Source organism: Hippocampus guttulatus, chromosome 2 (assembly GCF_054856545.1).
Source record: "Hippocampus guttulatus isolate MCC_2025c chromosome 2, RoL_Hgut_1.0, whole genome shotgun sequence".
In the NCBI taxonomy this organism is placed as follows: Eukaryota; Metazoa; Chordata; class Actinopteri; order Syngnathiformes; family Syngnathidae; genus Hippocampus; species Hippocampus guttulatus.
Window position 1 is genome coordinate 2846702 of NC_141262.1, and position 19501 is coordinate 2866202.

General features: G+C 43.4%; 1 protein-coding gene across 1 annotated transcript; it reads right to left on the reverse strand.

Moving 5' to 3' along the window:
• Positions 1 to 1162: 1162 nt before the first annotated feature.
• On the reverse strand, positions 1163 to 14989 carry LOC147208231 (uncharacterized). The gene is given in 12 exon segments (XM_086106096.1): positions 1163 to 1185; positions 1878 to 1964; positions 1967 to 3313; positions 3379 to 3503; positions 3639 to 4409; positions 5643 to 5740; positions 5790 to 5879; positions 6002 to 6198; positions 6378 to 6536; positions 7179 to 7282; positions 14409 to 14680; positions 14825 to 14989. Coding segments are annotated over 12 exon segments (3438 nt in total).
• Between the last annotated feature and the right edge of the window lie 4512 nt (positions 14990 to 19501).

Genomic DNA, 19501 nt, shown 5'->3' on the forward strand with positions numbered 1-19501 from the left:
GTTCAGTGTTGAGTACTTGTATTGCTCAGAAAATTGTTCTTACTGTTTTTGATATGTGAACCTAAGCACTTTCTAAGGACCTGATGTTCCCTTTTATATTTATTTTGTAATTCTTTGGAGATTTACAAAAACAAACAAAACAGTGATATTCCCCCCATGGTCGAAACTAGGTTGTAGGTAGGACTTTGACTAGTCTCAAACACAGCAGAAAGTAAATGGCTAGGACTGCTGATAAACAATAAAATACTTTATAATGCCACTTTTTCCTTTTATCTTTTGATCTGCCTCAATAATGTAACGAATTAAAAATGAAATAGGGGTTTTCTCAGTAATTTTTAGATGAGATTAAAATATAGATTAATTCATTACAGACCCGAATTAATTAATCACATAATTTTTTAAACGCTTGACATCACGAATATAAATATGTTAAATATCTTCTTCTCCTTTCGGCTTGTCCCTTTTCAGAGGTTGCCACAGCGAGTCATTAATTTCCATCTTTCCCTGTTCTCTGCATCCTCTACTCTGACTCCAACTACCTGCATGTCTTCCCTCACGGCATCCATGAATCTCCTCTTTGGCCTTCCTCTTTGTCTCCTATCTGGTAGCTCCATCTCTAACATTCTCCTACCAATGTATCCACTGTCCCTCCTCTGTACATGTCCAAACCATCTCAGTCTGGCCTCTCTAACCTTTTCTCCAAACTTTCCTGTCTGAGTTGTCCCTCTGATGACCTCATTTCTGATCCTGTCCATCCTTGTCACTCCTAAGGAGAATCTTGGCATCTTTAACTCAGCCACCTCTAACTCTGCCTCCTGTCTTTTGCCTATTGCTAGTGTCTCTAGACCATACATCATGGCTGGTCTCGCAACTGTTCTGTAAACTTTTCCCTTCACCTTCGCTGACACTCTTCTATCACAAATCACTCCTGACACTTTTCTACAGCTGTTCCATCCTGCCTGGACTCTTTTCTTCACTTCTCTTCCACAGTCTCCGCTGCTCTGCACTGTTGATCCTAGGTACTTAAATTCCTGTACCTTCGCCACCTCTGCTCCCTGTAAACTCACCGTTCCACTGGTCTCCCTTTCATTTATGCACATGTACTCTGTCTTACTATGACTGACCTTCATTCCGCTTCTCTCTCGTGCAAACCTCCCCCTTTCTAGGTTTTCTTGTAGCTGCTGCCTACTCTCACGATAGATCACAATATCATCTGCAAACATCATAGTCCAGGGAGACTCCTGTCTGACCTCATCTGTCAATCTATCCATCACCAAAGCAAACAAGAAGGGGCTCAGGGCCGATCCTTGATGCAGTCCTACCTCCACCTTGAAGTCTTCTGTCCGTCCAACGGCACACCTCACCACCGTTGGACTATTCTCATACATGTCCTGCACCAATCTAACGTACTTCTCTGCAACCCCTGACTTCCTCATACAGAACCACAATTCCTCTCTTGGCACCCTGTCATAAGCCTTCTCTACATCTACAAATACACAGTGCAGCTCCTTCCTACCTTCCCTGTACTTCTCCATCAGCATCCTCAGGGGAAATATTCATAATAATAATAATACATTTTATTTAAAAGCGCTTTTCATCACACTCAAAGACACTTTACAAGAGCTTAAAAACAGGATAAAAATGTGCACTTAAAACAAGCATACATAATTTACAAAAGCACATTTAGATGAACAAAAAGCAAAATGGGTAAAAGAGATTAAAAGGTGTTAAAACTCATCTTTTCCGCAATGCTCTTAAGAGATGATTTGAAGGATTGGAGGTCAGTACAGTTGCGGATGTATTTGTGGTAGAGCTTTCCAGAGGGTGGGAGCGGCGACAGAGAAGGCTTGGTCCCCCCAGGTTTTGAGCTTGGTCACGGGGATGGCGAGGAGGTTTGTTTGAGGAGCGGAGATTGCGGGAAGGAGTGTATTGGTAAAGAAGGTCGGAAAGATAGGAGGGGCCTGATTGTGAAGTGCTTTATAGGTGAGTAGGAGCAGTTTAAATTGAATACTCTGGGGAACGGGGAGCCAGTGGAGGTTTTTAAGGACGGGGGTGATGTGATCACGAGTGTGGGTGAGTAGGCGGGCGGTGGCATTCTGGATGTACTGTAGTTTATTGAGGAGTTTGGAGGTTGTACCGTAGAGATTGCTATTGCAGTAGTCAAGGCGGGAGGTGATGAAGGTGTGGATGAGGGTTTGAGCAGCGTTGAAAGAAAGTGAAGGGCGGAGACGAGAAATGTTTTTGAGGTGGAAGAAAGCAGTTTTGGTGATTTGGGTGATGTGTTGGTCGAAAGAGAGGTTATTATTAAGAAGGACACCGAGGTTGCGACAGTGAGAGGAGGGGGACAGGGTGCAGTTGTCAATAGTGAGGTTAAAGTTGGAGGTTGTTTGGGTGAGGGACCGAGGACCGATTATAAGCAGTTGAGATTTAGTACAGTTAAGAGTGAGAAAGTTTGTTTGCATCCAGGATTTGATATCTGAAAAACAGTTAGACAGGGTGGAGTGGGTTGTTGGGGTAAATGATTTGGTGGATATGTACAATTGGACGTCATCAGCGTAGCAGTGGAACTGGAGACCATGATGACGAATGATTTGGCCGAGGGGTAGAAGGTAGAGAATGAAGAGAAGACGACCAAGCACAGAACCCTGGGGGACACCTTGGGACAGTGGGGCAGTGTTGGAAGAGCAGTTGTTGATGTGTATGAATTGTTTCCTGTCTGTGAGATATGAGTGAAGCCAGGTGAGGACTTTGTCGGTGATGTTTAGGGATTGCAGGCGAGAGAGTAGGATGGAATGGATGATGGTGTCGAAGGCAGCTGTAAGGTCAAGAAGGATGAGGATGGAGAGTAGGCCGGAGTCAGAGGCGAGGAGGAGGTCATTGGTGATTTTAAGGAGGGCTGTTTCAATGCTGTGTTGTGTGCGGAATCCAGATTGAAATTGTTCAAAAAGTTGGTTGTTGTCTAGGTAGGTTTTAATTTGAGATGCAACGGCACGTTCTATGACTTTGGACAGAAAGGGGAGGTTGGAGATGGGTCGAAAGTTGCTCATGATGTCAGGGTTGAGTCCGGGTTTTTTGATGATGGGGGTTACAGCAGCCAGTTTGAGTGAGGAGGGGACATAGGCATAGTTGAGGGAGGAGTTGACAATGTTCATGACGAGGTGGGAGATGGTGGGAAAGCAGTGCTTGACGAAGGAAGATGGGATGGGATCCAGTGTGCAGGTGGAGGAATTCATTGTTGAGATGATATTGGTGAGCTCGGCTATGGAGACGGGTGTGAATTCAGAGGGAGGTGAAGTAGTTGGAGTGATGGATGCTGGTAGGAAGGGAGGGGGGACGGGTGAGGAATTTTGGATTGAAAGTAGGATAGGAATTAATTGCATTTGTCAACGGTGAAAGAGGTTGCAATATTGTCGCTGGGTTTGAGGAGTTTGTTGACAGTGGAGAAGAGAGCCTTTTGGTTGTTGGAGTCGGTGTGGATAAGGTTGGAGTAGTAGGTGGAACAGCTGGAGTTGAGTGCGGTCTTTTATAACTGAAGGTGATCGGTGTAGGCGAGGAGATGAACAGTTAAACCGGATTTTTTATAGAGTCTTTCTAGCTGGCGTTTTCGGGTTTTAAGTTTGCGGAGTTCTGGGGTGTACCAGGGGGCTGAGTGAGTGAAGGAGACAGATTTGGTTTTGATGGGGCCAAGTTGATTGAGACAGGAGGAGAGAGCGCTGTTGTCGTAGTTGGTGAGAACAGTGGGGTCATGGGACAGTGGAGGAGGTAGTATGGATAGGTGGTTGAGGACGGAGGTAGAAAAGTCAGTTGGGGAAACGGATTTGAGGTTTCTGAATGATATGGTGCGCTTTTCCTTGGGAATGGGGGTAGGGAGGTGGAGGTCCTGAGTGATAGCCAGGTGATCGGAAATGTTGAGGTTGGTGCTAGAGAGTTTTTCAATGGTGAGACCGGTGAAATAGACCAAGTCCAGAGTGTGACTGTGGGTCTGGGTGGGGAAGTTGACATGTTGAGTGAAGTTAAGGCAGTACAAAAGGTCAAGAAATTCAGAGGCATGTTTGCAGTTGGTGTTGTCGATATGGAAGTTAAAGTCGCCAAAGAGCAGAGTGAAAGGTGAGATAGGTGAGAGCTGTGTGACAAAATCGGAGAAGTCTGATAAAAATGATGGGTTGAATTTCGGGGGACAGTAAATGACAGCAATGACCAGGGGGGAGGGACCAGGGAATTTGAAGGTGATATGTTCAAAGGACTCAGTGGGTGAGGTGGATATAGTGCTGATTTTAAACTCTGTTTTATGGACTGATGCCACCCCACCACCTCGGCTGGTGAGGCGGGGCTTGTCGATGTAGGTGTAACCAGGTGGGGTGGCTTGGTTGAGTGAGAAGTAGTCCAGGTGTTTGTGCCAGGTTTCGGTGCTAAAGAGGAAGTCCAGGTTATTGTCAGTTATGAATTCGTGTAAGACGAGTGCTTTGTTGTTGAGTGAGCGGGTGTCAAATAGAGCCAGTTTGAGGATTTTGTGGTGTGTGGGTGACAGTGAGGATTGGGGGAGTGGGCGGAGATTGGTATTTGACATTTTAAAATATTTTCTCTTGTTATTATAGTAGTGAGGGTGTCTGGCTGTGATGATGGATTGAATGGGGTAGATGGCAGCAGGATCAGGATGAGACAGTGACAACTGGGGCCTGTAGGGGGGACTATGGCAAGCTGAAGTGCCGGGTGTTGGTAAAGTGGAGGAAGGGGAAGGTGCAGGTGTGTGATTTGTGACGAGTCAGCTTGTGGAGTGGTGGACAGAATGCTGGACATTTGCTGCCAGTATTCTGCTGCCTAGTTTGTTGGGGTGAAAACCTTTAAAAGGGATGGACGGCGCCAAAATATATTAAAATTGTCAATGAAGCCCACATTGTGTGTCCTGCAGGCAGTTTGCAGCCAAGTGTGGAGGCTAAGAATGCGGCTGAAAATGCCCATGCCACGGAGAAGCAGGTTTGGCGGCAGCAGCTGTGTCGGTGAAAGATGGAGAGTCTGGTTGTCCAGGACCGAAGATGATTGTGTCCATCTGCAGCTCAGCATCTCGGATATGGTAAAGTGTGAGTGAAATATTGCATCTGTGGTGCTCTTCCTCGGGATGAAACCATACTGCTGTTCACAAATCTCCACTTCCTGTCTCAACCTGGCTTCAACTACTCTTTCCCAAACCTTCATCGTATGGCTAATCAACTTTATCCCCCTGTATTGCTACAACTCTGTACATCACCCTTCTTATAAATTGGTACCAGGACACTCTTCCTCCACTCATCAGGAATCTTGTTTGTGTCTAATATTCTATTAAACAACCGAGTCAGAAAATCATCCGACACCTCCCCTAAGCACTTCCATAGCTCCACTGGTATGTAAATATGTTAAATATGAATAAAATAAATAAACAAATAGCAACAAGGGGGACTTGTGATGATTGCATATTCATAGTGACTTGTTTTAAGTGCAATAATCGCATGTCAGATGCTGGGGGAGGGACACCGTTTGTGGCAGGAGGCAGGAGTAGACGGGGGTGGTGGGGGAGTGCGGGCAGAACATGGAGGGAGTTTAGTCTCCTGACCGCCTGGTGGAATAAACTGTTCTTGAGCCTGGTGGTTTTAGCAGACCGACATCACAGTCTCCTCCCCGACGGCAGCAGGTCGAAGAGTCTGTGGGACGGGTGGGTGGAGTCACCTGCGATCTGGGTGACTTGGTGGGTCGGAGTTGTAAGTATCTGCGAATGGAGGAAGAGAGACACCAATGATCTTCTCAGCCGCTCTCACAATGCGCCGCAGACACTTTCTGCAGCAAGCGCCGTACCACACGGTGATGCAGCTGGTGAAGATGTTCTCAATGGTACCTCTATAGAATTTCTGCATCATGGGGGGCGGAGGAAGTACAGGCGCTGGTGGGCTTTTTTGGCCAGTGAGGTAGTATTTAGGCTCCAGGTCAGGTCTTCAGAGATGTGCATACCGAGGAACTTAGTCCCACTCACCCTCTCCACTGCGGCACTGTTGATGGTCAGTAGAGCATGCTGGGTGTGCGTTCTTCTGAAGTCCACAACAATCTCCTTTGTCTTTTCCACATTCAGGTGGCGATTGTTGTCTTTGCACCACATGGCCAGCCTGTTCACCTCACTCCTATAGAGCGTCTCATCGTTGTTGTTGATGAGATCCACCACAGTCGTGTCGTCTGCAAACTTAATGTTGGAGCAGGATGAGGGAGTGCAGTCGTGGGTCAGCAGAGTGAAGCGAAAGGGGCTCAGCACACATCCTTGGGGGGCCCCGTGCTCATCATGATGGTGATGGAGGTATTTCTGCCGACTCTAACTGCCTGTGGCCTCCCCGTCAAAAAGTCCAGCAGCAAGTTACACATGGAGGTGTTGAGCCCCAGGTGGTCCAGTTTGTGGATGAGCCGCTGCTGGACGATGGTGTTGAATGCTGAGCTGAAGTCGATGAACAGCATTCTGACGTGTGAGTCGTCGATCTCCAGGTGGGTGAGGGCTGAGTGGAGGGCAATGGAGATGGCGTCTGCAGTTGATCGATTAGGCCGATATGCGAACTCGTAAGGGTCCAGGGTCGGGGGCAGGGGAGGGGGACAGACTTAATGTGCCGCATGACTAAGCATTCAAAGCACTTCATAAGAATGGGGGTCAGTGCGACCGGGCAGTAATCATTGTAGCTGGAGGGAGATGACTTTTTTCGGGACCGGGATGATGGTGGTGGTTTTGAGGCATGTGGGGACAACAGCCTGGCTCAGTGAGGTGTTGAAGATGTCTGTGAAGACATCTGTGAACTCCTCAGCACAGTCTTTCAGGACACGACCAGGGATGTTGTCAGGGCCTGCCGCTTTCCGTGCATTTGTCCCTCTGAAGGATCATCTCACATAGTATTTCAGTTCATGCACGATGGTTTTTAGGATGAAATACTCCCACAAATTAAGCACGGTTGAACAAATATAATACAAGTGTAAAAAAAAAAACATTGACCCACAGGCAAAAATGAAAGTCATGTCCCAATGCAGTAGCATTGAAAAATAAAACATTTATTGAAGAAGAGAGACTCATTGAAGCATGATGTCTCCCCTCACAGGGAGCACATCCAATCTGCATCTGTGGAGGTGTGCATTTGTACTGTTATGAGGTGCATGCCTGCTCACACATACATAAAGACCTGGATGTTGGTCGGGGTAATAATGCAGCCTATTTTTGGTGGTCTGCTCCAATTTTGTGCTCCAATCTGTGAACTCGAAGTCAGCCATAATCAACACTTCCTCCCTGTAACAACAATCCACAGTCGGGATTGTTCCGGGGGAACATGATGTAATTTATTCAGAGATGAACAACACTGGAGGCAGATAACCCCCTCATTTGTATGAGTTTTACTTCTTCTACAAAAGGGCATACTTTGAGACAATTATTATTTGCACGTGATGCATTTAAAGAAATTGATCAATTGTTTTGAATGTTGAGGAGAATGTCTAACTGTCCTGGCTAGGCTTCTATTTTAAATGTTTAATGTGTAGTCACTGGGGGTGGAATCAGGAAAACGTGATTATCTCACTATTTTGCCAACTATCAAAATGTTGCAATACAATTATTGGTATGTAAAAATCCGTATTCTGGATTACAAGAAAACCAGGCATAATGCACAAGATCTGAGTGATGCAATGTCTGTGAGGCATGCCAACGATAATTCAAAGTCGGCTGGGCTGATGAATAGCCAACATATTAAATGTATGTTATCCCTCTAAAATTGATCAACCTCTGTACTGAGCAACTGCATTATCACATTCAGAACAAAGACAGGATCAATCTGAACCAAGATGGTATTTACTTGAAAAAGAAAGTGGAGCAAACATTCCCAATTTATTCCCTGGAACTGAATTATCTATATTGTTCAGGTAATTATCATAGAAATGTTGTTTGAATTTTGTCTCTCGAAAAATGGACATTGTTTGTTTATTGTTTGTTTGTTTATTGTTTGTTTGTTTATTGAACATAAAACATATATACAGTAATAATTTGACAGAAAATAAGGTAGATAAAAAAAGTAAAAAGAAAGAAATCAATCTTCATTCAACACAGTTATTATGTTCAAGGGAGTAGGAAGAAGTAAAAAACTTATCTAGTCCTACCCCGTTATGTGATTGTATCTAATAAATCATTTTTATATCAATCAGAAAAGAAAAAAGTAAGAAGAAAGAAGTCTCCATTAAGGCTCATACTTTACCCTTAACCGTGATATTTTTACAACTTTTGGTTTGTATCGGGATTATATACTTCCACACCCTGACACTCTTGTGTCAATTTTCTCTTGTATTCATAATGGATATTTATATACCTTTCTCTATTTATCAACTTAGTTCTGATTTATCATTATATTTAATGTTTTGAATTTATCATTTTAACTCTGATTGATGTAGGTTGTTTGTACTATTTTTTTGAATTTGTTTTTTAACTCAGCAAGCGATTTACTCATTTTCAGGTCCGTTTCGAGATTATTCCACAGATTAACACCTTTGATAGATACACTTCTTTGCTTGATGTTTGTTCTTATTTTGAGTTTTTTGAATAAGTTGGTACCTCTTAAATCATAGCTGCTTTCTCGAATTTCGAAAAACGTCTGAATGTTTTGGCAGAGCAGGTTATTGTGTGCTTTGTACATTAATTGGGCGATTTTAAAGTCAACCAGGTCATAAAATTTCATCGTATTTAATTTGATAAATAGTGGATTTGTGGGTTCCGTATATTTTGATCTATTAATAATTCGAATTGCTTTTTTTTGTAGGTTGAGAATAGGGAGTGTGTTTGTTTTGCAGGCATTTCCCCATATTTCCACACAGTAGGTCATATATGGTAATAATAATGAAGTGTACAATGTGTACAAAGATCTCTTATTTAGCACTTCCTTGGTTTTGTAGAGGATCCCTACGGTTTTGGCTATTTTTCTTTTTACGTTATCGATATGTGGCTTCCAACATAGTTTTGAGTCTATTACTAATCCGAGAAACTTGGTTTCATACGCTCTTTCTATCTCAATTGAGTTTACCATAATTTTAGCTTGGTGTTTGATTGGTCTTGTGCCAAAAACAATTAACTTCGATTTTTTCAGGTTAAGTGACAATTTATTTCTGTCGAACCAGTTTTTTAATTTGTTTAATTCGTTTTCTACGGTTGTCAGGAGCTGTTTCAGATTTATTCCAGAACAGTAGAAAGTTGTATCATCAGCAAATAGGACACATTTAAATTGTTTTGAGACCTTGCAGATATCATTTATATATAAGATGAATAGTTTTGGACCAAGCACTGACCCCTGAGGAACTCCGTGAGTGATTTTTAGTTGATTCGTTTTTTTATTGTTGAGTTGCACGTACTGATATCTGTTTTCTAAATAACTTTTTATCCATTTATAAGCTACACCTCTAATGCCATATCTTTCTAGTTTTTTCAATAATATACTGTGATCTATTGTGTCAAAAGCTTTTTTTAGATCTAGGAAAACCCCAACAGTAAATTCTTTGTTGTCTATATTAGTGGCTATTGCTTCCACAAACTCCATAACTGCCATTGAGGTGGTCCGCTTTTCCCTGAAGCCATATTGATTCTCACTTAACAGCGCATGCTTTTGTATAAAGCTATCAAGTCTGCGAGAAAATAGTTTTTCTAATATTTTTGAAAATTGTGGTAGTAGTGATATTGGTCTATAATTTGTAAACCGATGTCTTTCTCCACTTTTATAGATTGGAATAACTTTAGCAATTTTCATTTTTGATGGAAAGATACCAGCTTTGAATGACAGGTTGCATATGTGCGTGAAAGGTCGCACTACATATTCTATAATCTGCTTTATTATTGTCATGTCAATATTAAAGCAATCAGTTGACTTTTTATTTTTAAAAGTTTTTATAATATTTGATACTTCTTCTTGTTTTACAGCAGTAAGGAACATCGTGGAGGAGTTTTTTTCTACATATCTATCTATTTCAAACAAGTTTGTTGGATCAGGAATTTGTTTTGCTAGGTTACTGCCGATGTTGACAAAATACTCATTAAATTCAGTTGCTATTTCTGCAGTTTTTTCCAAAATAGTATTTTTGCCTTTGATAAAATACTCTGGATAATCAATTTTTTTAGGACTATTTCTGATTACTTGGTTAAGTATCTTCCATATTTCTTGTGTGTTACTTTTATTCTGCTCTAATAGTGCATGATAATGATCTCTTTTACTGGTTCTTATAATATTTACTAGTTTATTTTTATAGGTCTTATATTTTTTTTCTGCTTCTTCAGTTCTCAATTTTAAAAACTATTTATATAAATTGTTTTTCTTTTTACATTTAAAAATCTAGAAAAAAAAACAACCCTTTTTGTTGTTAGTGTTGTATTATATTTTTCGGAGTATTCACATTTGTATTTGTATTAGTAGTATTGGTAGTAGGGGTGCTGCACTCCCAGCAAGGTAAGACATTTTCACTGTTTTGAACAACTTTTTGCAGAACACTTTTTGGGAGAGTCTGTCTGCAGTGTTTCCACTTATCTAATAAATTAACTTAGAGGTTGGTACTTTGGTGATTTCTTAATTTTCAAAATAATGATTCAACTGAATGATTACTTGATTTTAAATGTTAATAATCTAGAAGAAATAATTCCTCGGCTGCCAGCAAAAAAAAAAAAAGACAACTGTTTTGACAATGCTTTCTTGGTAGTGCATTTTTCAAAGTAAAAGAGCTTTTCCTCATCAGGGGTCATCACAGCATGTCACTTGCATGAAATGTTTGGCACAGTTTTTAATCCGGATGCCCATCCTGACACTAAATTAATTTTCTTCATATATGTTATTGATGGGCGGCCTGGTAGTTGGGTGGTTAGCCCGTTGGCTTCACAGTGCAGAGGTACCGGGTTCAATTCCAACTCTGGCCTTCCTGTGTGGAGTTTGCATGTTCTCCCCATGCTTGCGTGGGTTTTCTCTGGGTCCTCCGGTTTCCTCACACATTCCAAAAACATGCATGGCAGGCTGATTGAACACTCAAAATTGTCTCCATAGATGTGAGTGTGAGCACGAATGGTTGTTCGTTTATGTGTGCCCTGCGATTGGCTGGCAACCGGCTCAGGGTGTCCCCCGCCTACTGCCCGAAGACAGCTGGGGTAGGCTCCAGCAGCCCCCACGACCCTCGTGAGGATAAAGCGGTTCGAAAGATGAATGAATAAATGTTATTGATGATTAAGATTAATTGATGAGAAGACGCTGAGCATGTTAATTCATTCCCACAATAATTAGGAAACAGATAATTATGAAATGGCAACACTGTGGCAGTTGAAAGGAGCACACACAATTGACTGTAAACACGTCTTTATTCCACGACTGCCAACAAGTGGATCTGAACAATTACAAATTTGCGCCAAAGACATTCACATAAACACACCCCCTACTGTATGCCTGCTGGGTGAGAAGCATGGTCCTAGTGTCCGCCACACAGCCCCCCCCCCCCAAACACCCAGAAGGACAATCAAAATGACAACTTCACAGGGGGGTTTATTAGCCTGCCACAACGACTACGCAGTCTGTCTCTTGGTGGCGCAGGCAAAACTAGTCGGGCAGGAGGCACAGGTGAGACACGAGTGGGAGAACGACACTCAACACCGACACGCTGAAGTGAGGCTGGGGGCTACGGAGGACTACTAGGGCGAGGGACCAACAGCACATCGCCCGCAACCAAATGAGCTGGTTTGAGCCTATCTAACGAAACACACTCCCTTCGCCCACCCATATCAATCACAAAACTCTAATCACCGTGCTCGAGCACCCTAAATGGGCCGTCATACCGTGGCTGGAGAGGCGAGCGGTGGGAATCATGGCGCACAAAGACAAAATGGGCCGACAGAAGCGCAGACGGTCTGAACACTTTGGGAACAAAATGGTGAACCGGTGTCTGAGTTAGGGGTCCCTCCGACAAAAAGGGGAAGGAAGGCGCGCCGGAACCTTCTGGCAGAAATTCACCGGGAACACGAAGTGGCTGACCGAGCACCAACTCAGCAGGGGCGGCATTAAGATCTTCTTTCGGAGCCAAATGTAACCCGAGCAAAACCCACGGAAGGCGGTCGACCCAGTTACTGTCCGAAGCGCAACCCACAGCGCAGCTTCTAGCGACTGGTGAAAACGTTCGCACAACCCGTTAGCCTGTGGGTGGTAGGCCATAGTGCGGTGTACCTGCACACCCAAGGACCCTGCCATGGCTGACCAGAGCTCCGACACAAACTGGGGGCCCCTGTCCGAGGTGATATCGGATGGTGTGCCAAAACGCGCGACCCAGGACGACAGAAAAGTACGAGCTATATCTACCGAGGTCGTGGGGGACAGGGGAACTGCTTCCGGCCACCTAGTGGTCCGATCTACCATCATGAGTAGATGTGTAAAACCCTGCGGCGGGGGGGGGGGCTACCAGGTCCACGAGGACGTGGTCAAATCGCCTGGCCGGAATTGGAAAAGGTTCAAGGTTTGCCCAGGTGTGCCGGTGGACTTTGGCTCACTGACACGCCACGCATGCAGCCGCCCACCCCCTGACGTCCTTGTGTAATCCAGGCCAGACAAACTTGGCCCCAACCAGCTTGACTGACTCACGAATGCCAGGGTGTGAGAGGGAATGGATTGAATCAAAGTTTCAGCGACGCCAATCCAACAGAACCACAGGGCGAGTACGACCTGTAGACACATCGCAGAGGAGAGCGGGACCGCCTACACGCATTATTACCTCCTCAAGGTTAAGAGCCATACTGGCTGCCTTGAGGTTGCGGATGTCAGGATCCTCGGATTGGTCGGCGGCCATTTCCGAAAAATCAACCCCGAGGTGGACTGGACATACGATTGCGCGCGACAAACAATCAGCCACAGGGTTACACTTACCGGCCACATACTGAATGTCAGTTGTGAACTCAGAAATGGCCGCTAAGTGCCGTTGCTGCCGAGCCGACTACGGTTCTGTAACCTTTGACATTGCAAGTGTAAGTGGCCTGTGATCCACAAAAGCGGTGAAAGGGTGTCCTTAAAGAAGGAAACGAAAATGGCGCGTGGCAAGATTGAGTGCCAGCAACTCTGTCAAAAACGCTATACTTGCGTTCGTTATCCCGCAGCTTACGACTGAAAAACGCAAGGGGCTGCCATACGTTCTCCACCAGCTGCTCAACCACCTCCCCAACAGCAATATCAGACACATCTGTAGTTAAAGCCACTTGCGCGGTTGCAATCGGGTGGACCAGGAGGACTGCACTTGCGAGAGCGTCCTTAGTTTGTTGAAACGCCTGTGCCCGTTGTGGATACCACTCATTAGGATCATTCGCCTTCTTCTTTCTCAAGGTGCCGTAAAGTGGCTGCAGGAGGTGGGCTGCCCGACAAAGGAACCGGTTATAAAAATTAACCATGCCAAAAACTCTTGCAGCGCCTTAACTGAAGCGGGGCGGGGGAAATGGCCCCCGTGCTGAAATGCGGTGGCCCAAGAAATCGATCATAGACAGACCAAATTGACATTTCACCAGGTTAACGATCAGGTCGTGTGAATCAAGACGCTTGAAAACCATTGTTAAGTGCGACAGGTGTTCCCCTGGTGAAGGACTGGCCACCAGAATGTCGTCGAGATAGACGAACACAAAATCGAGGTCGCGCAACACGGAGTCCATCAATCTTTGAAAGGTCTGTGCAGCCCCCTTCAGCCCAAAAGGCATGCGCAGGAATTACCCGAACGGGGTTATCACTGCGGTTTTGGGCACATCATCCGCCTGCACGGGCACCTGGTGATAACCATGTACCAAATCCACTTTGGAAAAAATTGTGGTGCCAGCCAAACGCGCGGAAAAATCCTGAATGTGTGGAATGGGGTAGCGGTCATGCGTGGTAACATTGTTAAGCAGACGAAAATCACCACAAGGCCGCCAGGAACCGTCACTTTTAGGCACCATGTGTAAAGGTGAGGCCCACAGGCTGTTTGAACGCCTAGCGATTCCCAAACGCTCCATTGTAGCAAACTCCCCTTTCGCAATTGCCAGTTTTGCTGTGTCGAGGCAACGCGCGCGGGCAAACACCGGTGGGCCAACTGTGGGGATGAAATGCTCCACCCTGTGCTTAGTATCGGCGTCGGAAAAGGCAGGAATCGTTAGCGACGGGAAGTCTGTCAGTAAAGGTTGATAAACGTCACCCGATGCCAAATAATTTGCGTGTGTTAATGGTCTGAGTCCCCCAGCCTCACACGGAAAAGTGGCGAATGACACAGCGTCAATCAACCGGCGGTTAGCGACATCAACGAGCAGTCCATGTGCACACAGAAAATCCACGCCGATGATCGGAACTGTGATTGAGGCCACGACAAAGTTCCACTGGAAATTGCGTCCATGGAAGCACACGGTCACCGACCTGGAACCAAAGTTGATGATGGCCGAGCCGTTGGCTGCACACAGAGGCAGTCCGCAGCCACCGGCCGCCTTGTCCGCGGCGGTTAGTGTAAGCAGGCTGACCTGCGATCCACTGTCCATCAGGAAACGTCTTCCTGATGACGAGTCTGTGATGAAAAGCAGCTTGTTTTTGTTGCCGGCGTCCACGGCTGCTAACTGAACGCCGGCACTGGCGTTTCCCGGGGCCTCGTAGTTGTAGGGGGGAACACAACGCCAAGCTTTGGCACCAAAACGCTGATGGAAAAAACAGACAGCCTTTTTGCGCCACTTCCGTGTAACCACTCCGGCCACCACTGTCGGATCAACGCCTGGTGTCGCCTCGAGGAGGGGATCGGCCGTCGCACTTTGCACGGCGAACTGTCGTGTAGCCAGCAGAACTCGATCCGCTTCTTCAGCCAAACCCTGATAATCGCCGGTCGTCAGACATGCCGAGTTAGCCAACACCGCGGCCCACTGGGCCTGGTAGCTGGTGTAGGAAAAAAGAAATCTGCCTTCATCCGAGCCTAACAGCAACAGAATTTTGTCCATCAGATCCACTGCCATGCCGTCGCCCAGCCTGGGAAGGGAAAGGAGTCTGTCTGCTCTCTCCGAGTCCGACAAACTGAACCTCCTGAGCAGAAGCTGTTGAAGCGCGTCGTATTTCCCGCCTTGTGGAGGCGCCCGCAAGAGCTGCATCGCACAATGTGTAGTCTGCTGGTCGAGGGACGCCACGACCATGTAATATTTTGGCTTATCGGTAGTGATTCCCCGTAGGTGGAAAAGTGCTTCCACATGCTGAAACCACGAAGCCGGGTCGCACTGCCAGAACTCCGGGAGCCTCGCAGCAGAGGCGGTGGCTGCAAGTTGCGGGAGTCGGGGTGACGTGGCCGAGGAAGATACCTCTTCATCCGTTATCCGAAACATCTTAATGTCAGGGTCACCAATGTGGCAGTCGAAAGGAGCACATACGATTGACTGTAAACACGTCTTTATTCCACGACTGCCAACAAGTGGATCTGAACAATTACAAATTTGCGCCAAAGACATTCACATAAACATGCCCCCTACTGTATGCCTGCTGGGTGAGAAGCATGGTCCTAGTGTCCACCACAACACTATCTTTATAAATCTTTGCCAGAGTTCTCTCTTTCAAATGATTATTTCCGAGAGGATTACAATGTTGCATCACTGGGTGCTATGGATTGTTGTTTGAGGTAGGACAAAGGTTGAGAACTGGTTCGGCGAACATGGCCATGTCCCTGCCCTTCTTGAGAGGATGCGCAACACGTGAACTCACAAAGTTTGAGGAGAAGCGACTCATTTTTCATGGTAAATTCATTTGGGTTTCATCAAATCTCTAGATTATTATATAATGATGGTCTCTGAGAAGGTCGTTAACTAGCAAGACTTTAGAAGGGAGTGATCTAAAAGTCATGTGACTGATTTTCATTTGAGTGGGCTGATCAGTGCTCTTTCCCCCCACAGTACTATTAGTAATAATATTATCCATCCATCCATCCATTTCCTGATCCGCTTTAACCTCATCGAACCCACGACCTCTGCACTGTGAGGTCGACGCGCTAACCACTGGACCACCAGGCAACCCACATGATGGCAATTGACAGTAAAAACCCAATGGCTTAGAACAAATCAAACGCAATCGTGAAGAGTTATTTCATTGATCAATTTTCAAGTAGTGTCACACATTGAATAAGATGAAGCAAACATAGCCACTCAATCCGTTTATACTAAAGAATTCTCTTTCAATGTGTAATTTGTAATTTTTTTCCTATTGTGTTATAAAGCGCTTTTCTTTCAATTCTGAGTGGGCCACTGCAATGTACATATACTGTACAATACTTATCAAAACATAGTAGGCACATGGATACAGTATATCACCCCTAAAATACTTCCATTTCAGTACATTCATGAAAGCTGTGTGTAGACATTTTATATATGAATCCCTCTCCCAGAAAAGTTCTTTCAGCCACTGTAAAGTGTGGAGTACCGTAACTGTGCATCTTCTCTTTCACACATGCTCTCCTTATTAATTATTATTTACCCATTCTGCTTTTTGACACCTTTCTTACACATGTTGCTATCTGTCTAAGGCTTGTTTTTCTGCCATGCACATACAAGGTAAATTGCTTCTTTCAGGTATGCATGTCTCTCTTTAGTCGATTTACTTATGCCTTTTCCTCCTTCGCCTTGTTCCTCTTTTTGCCTGTAGTAAATATGCTTATTGCTTGAAGCGGAGGATGTAGAGCGTGCATTTTTAATTGCAAAATTACTCATTGTTTGTTTGTTTATTGTTTTTTGAACATATAAAATATACAATACTGGAACAAGTTGGCAAAAAGTGAAAGCAAGCAAGATATAAAAAGGAAAAGAAAATAGTCATCATCACAAATTATATGTTCAAAGGAGTAGGAAGAAGTAAAAAACGTATCAAGTCCTACCCCTTGTTATATATTATGTGAATTAATCATTAATCATTTTTCAATCCAGAAAAAAGGAAAAAGTCTACATATCACCAAGTGCTTTTACCCATATGTGTACTATACTTATCTAATTATACAACTTTCGAATTATTTATACATACTCATTCTAACACCTTTATATGTCGATTTTCTCGTATTCATAACAGATACTACCTTTCAATTCATTTATCAATGTAATTCTGATGTATTTCTATATTTTATAAAATTATATCATATATATTATATCAAATTTTATCAACTTAATTCTGATTTATGTAATTTTCTTGTACTCCTCTCTTGAATTAGTTTTTGAACTCAGCAAGCGAGTTACTCATTTTCAGGTCCTTTCCAAAATTGTTCCACAGATTTACACCTGTTACAGATACACTCCTTTGCTTGATGTTAGTTCGTGTTTTGGATTTTTTGTATAGGTCAGTACCCCTTAAATTGTAACAGCTTTCTCGAATTTCGAAGAGTTTCTGGATGTTTTGGCAAAGGAGATTATTGTGTGCTTTGTACAGGAATAGGGTGATTTTGAAGTCAACCAGGTCATAAAATTTCATTGTATTTAATTTGATAAATAGTCGATTTGTGGGTTCCGTATATTTGGATCTAGTGATTATTCTGATTGCTTTTTTTTGTAGTTTTAGAACAGGGAGTGTGTTTGTTTTACTGGCGTTTCCCCATATTTCTATGCAATAGGTCATATGTGGAAGTAATAATGAAGAATATAATGTATGCAAAGATCTCCTATTCAGCACATCCTTAGTTTTATGGAGGTTCCCTATGGTTTTGGATATTTTTCTTTTCACGTTATCTATATGTGGCTTCCAGTTAAGTGATAATTTATTTCTGTCGAACCAGTTTTTTAATTTGTTTAATTCGTTTTCCACAGTTTCCAGGAGCTGTTTCATATTTTCTCCAGAACAATAGAACGTTGTGTCATTGGCAAATAGGACACATTTGAATTGTTTGAGACACTAAATATGTCATTTAAATATAAGATAATTTTGGACCAAGCACAGATCCCTGGGGAACTCCATGAGTGATCTTCAGTTGATTTGATTTTTTATTGTTGAATTGCACATACTGATATCTGTTTTCTAAATAATTTTCAATCCATTTATATGCTACACCTCTAATGCCATATTTTTCTAATTTATTCAATAATATACGATGGTCTATTGTATCAAAAGCTTTTTTTAGATCTAGAAAAATCCCAACAGTAAATTCTTTATCAATATTCGTGGCTATTTCTTCCACAAGCTCCATAACTGCCATTGAGGTGGTCCGTTTTTCTCTAAAACTGTATTGATTTTCCTTAATAGGATATGTTTATTTATAAAGTTATCAAGTCTGTATGAGAATAGTTTTTCCAATATTTTTCAGAATTGTGGTAAGTGTAATTTGTAAATAAATGTCTTTCTCCACTTTTATAAATTGGAATGACTTTTGCAGTCTCTTTTTTTTATTGGAAATAGACTGGCTTTGAATGACAGGTTGCATATATATGTGAATGGTCGCACAACAAGTTCTATAATCTGTTTTACTATTGTCATATCAATGTTAAAGCAATCAGTTGACTTTTTATTTTTAAATGTTTTTACAATATATAATACTTCATTATGATTCACAGCGGTAAGGAACATGTGGAAGAGTTTTTTTTCATGTACTGATTTATTTCAAACGGGTTTGTTGAATCAGGAATTTGTTTTGCTAGGTTACTGCCTATATTGACAAAATACTCATTAAATTCATGAACTATTTCTTCGGCTTTCTCCATTCTTGTATTTTTGTCTTTAATAAAGTACTCTGGACAATCTGCTTTTTTAGAGCTATTTCTAATAACATGATTAAGTATTTCCATATTTCTTCTTCTAATGAATGCTGTTTTAGATTGCAATTTTACATTCAGCTTTCTGGAGCCATCAGATTATGCATATACAAGAGTAATAATAATAATAATAATACATCACATTTGCAAGCGCCTTTCATAACACTCAAGGACACTGTACAACCAAGAGCAATAGTAAAACACAGATAAAATAATAAACAAAGAAAGAAAGATTTAAGGCGGGTAGGCAAGTCTGAATAGGTGGGTTTTGAGCTGGGTTTTGAATATGGAAAGAGAGTCAATATTACGAATGTTGGGAGGAAGTGAGTTCCAGAGTTTGGGGGCAGAGCGACTGAAGGCTCTGCACCCCATTGTACTGAGACGGGCAGAGGGTAGAAAAAGGTGGAGGGAGGATGAGGACCTGAGTGAGCGAGAGGGAATGGAGATTTGAAGAAGATCTGACAGATAGGGGGGCGCAAGGTTATGGATGGCTTTGAATGTATAGAGAAGTAATTTGAAGTTGATTCTAAGTTTGACAGGAAGCCAGTGGAGCTGTCGGAGGATGGGGGTGATATGATGGAAGGAGGGGGTTCTCGTGATGATCCGGGCTGCTGAATTCTGAACAAGTTGAAGTTTATGGAGGAATTTTTGATGGACACCGAAGAGGAGTGAGTTACAGTAGTCAATACGGGAAGTGACGAGACTGTGAACAAGGATAGCAGTGGTGTGAGGAGTGAGTGAGGGACGGAGGCGGTTTATATT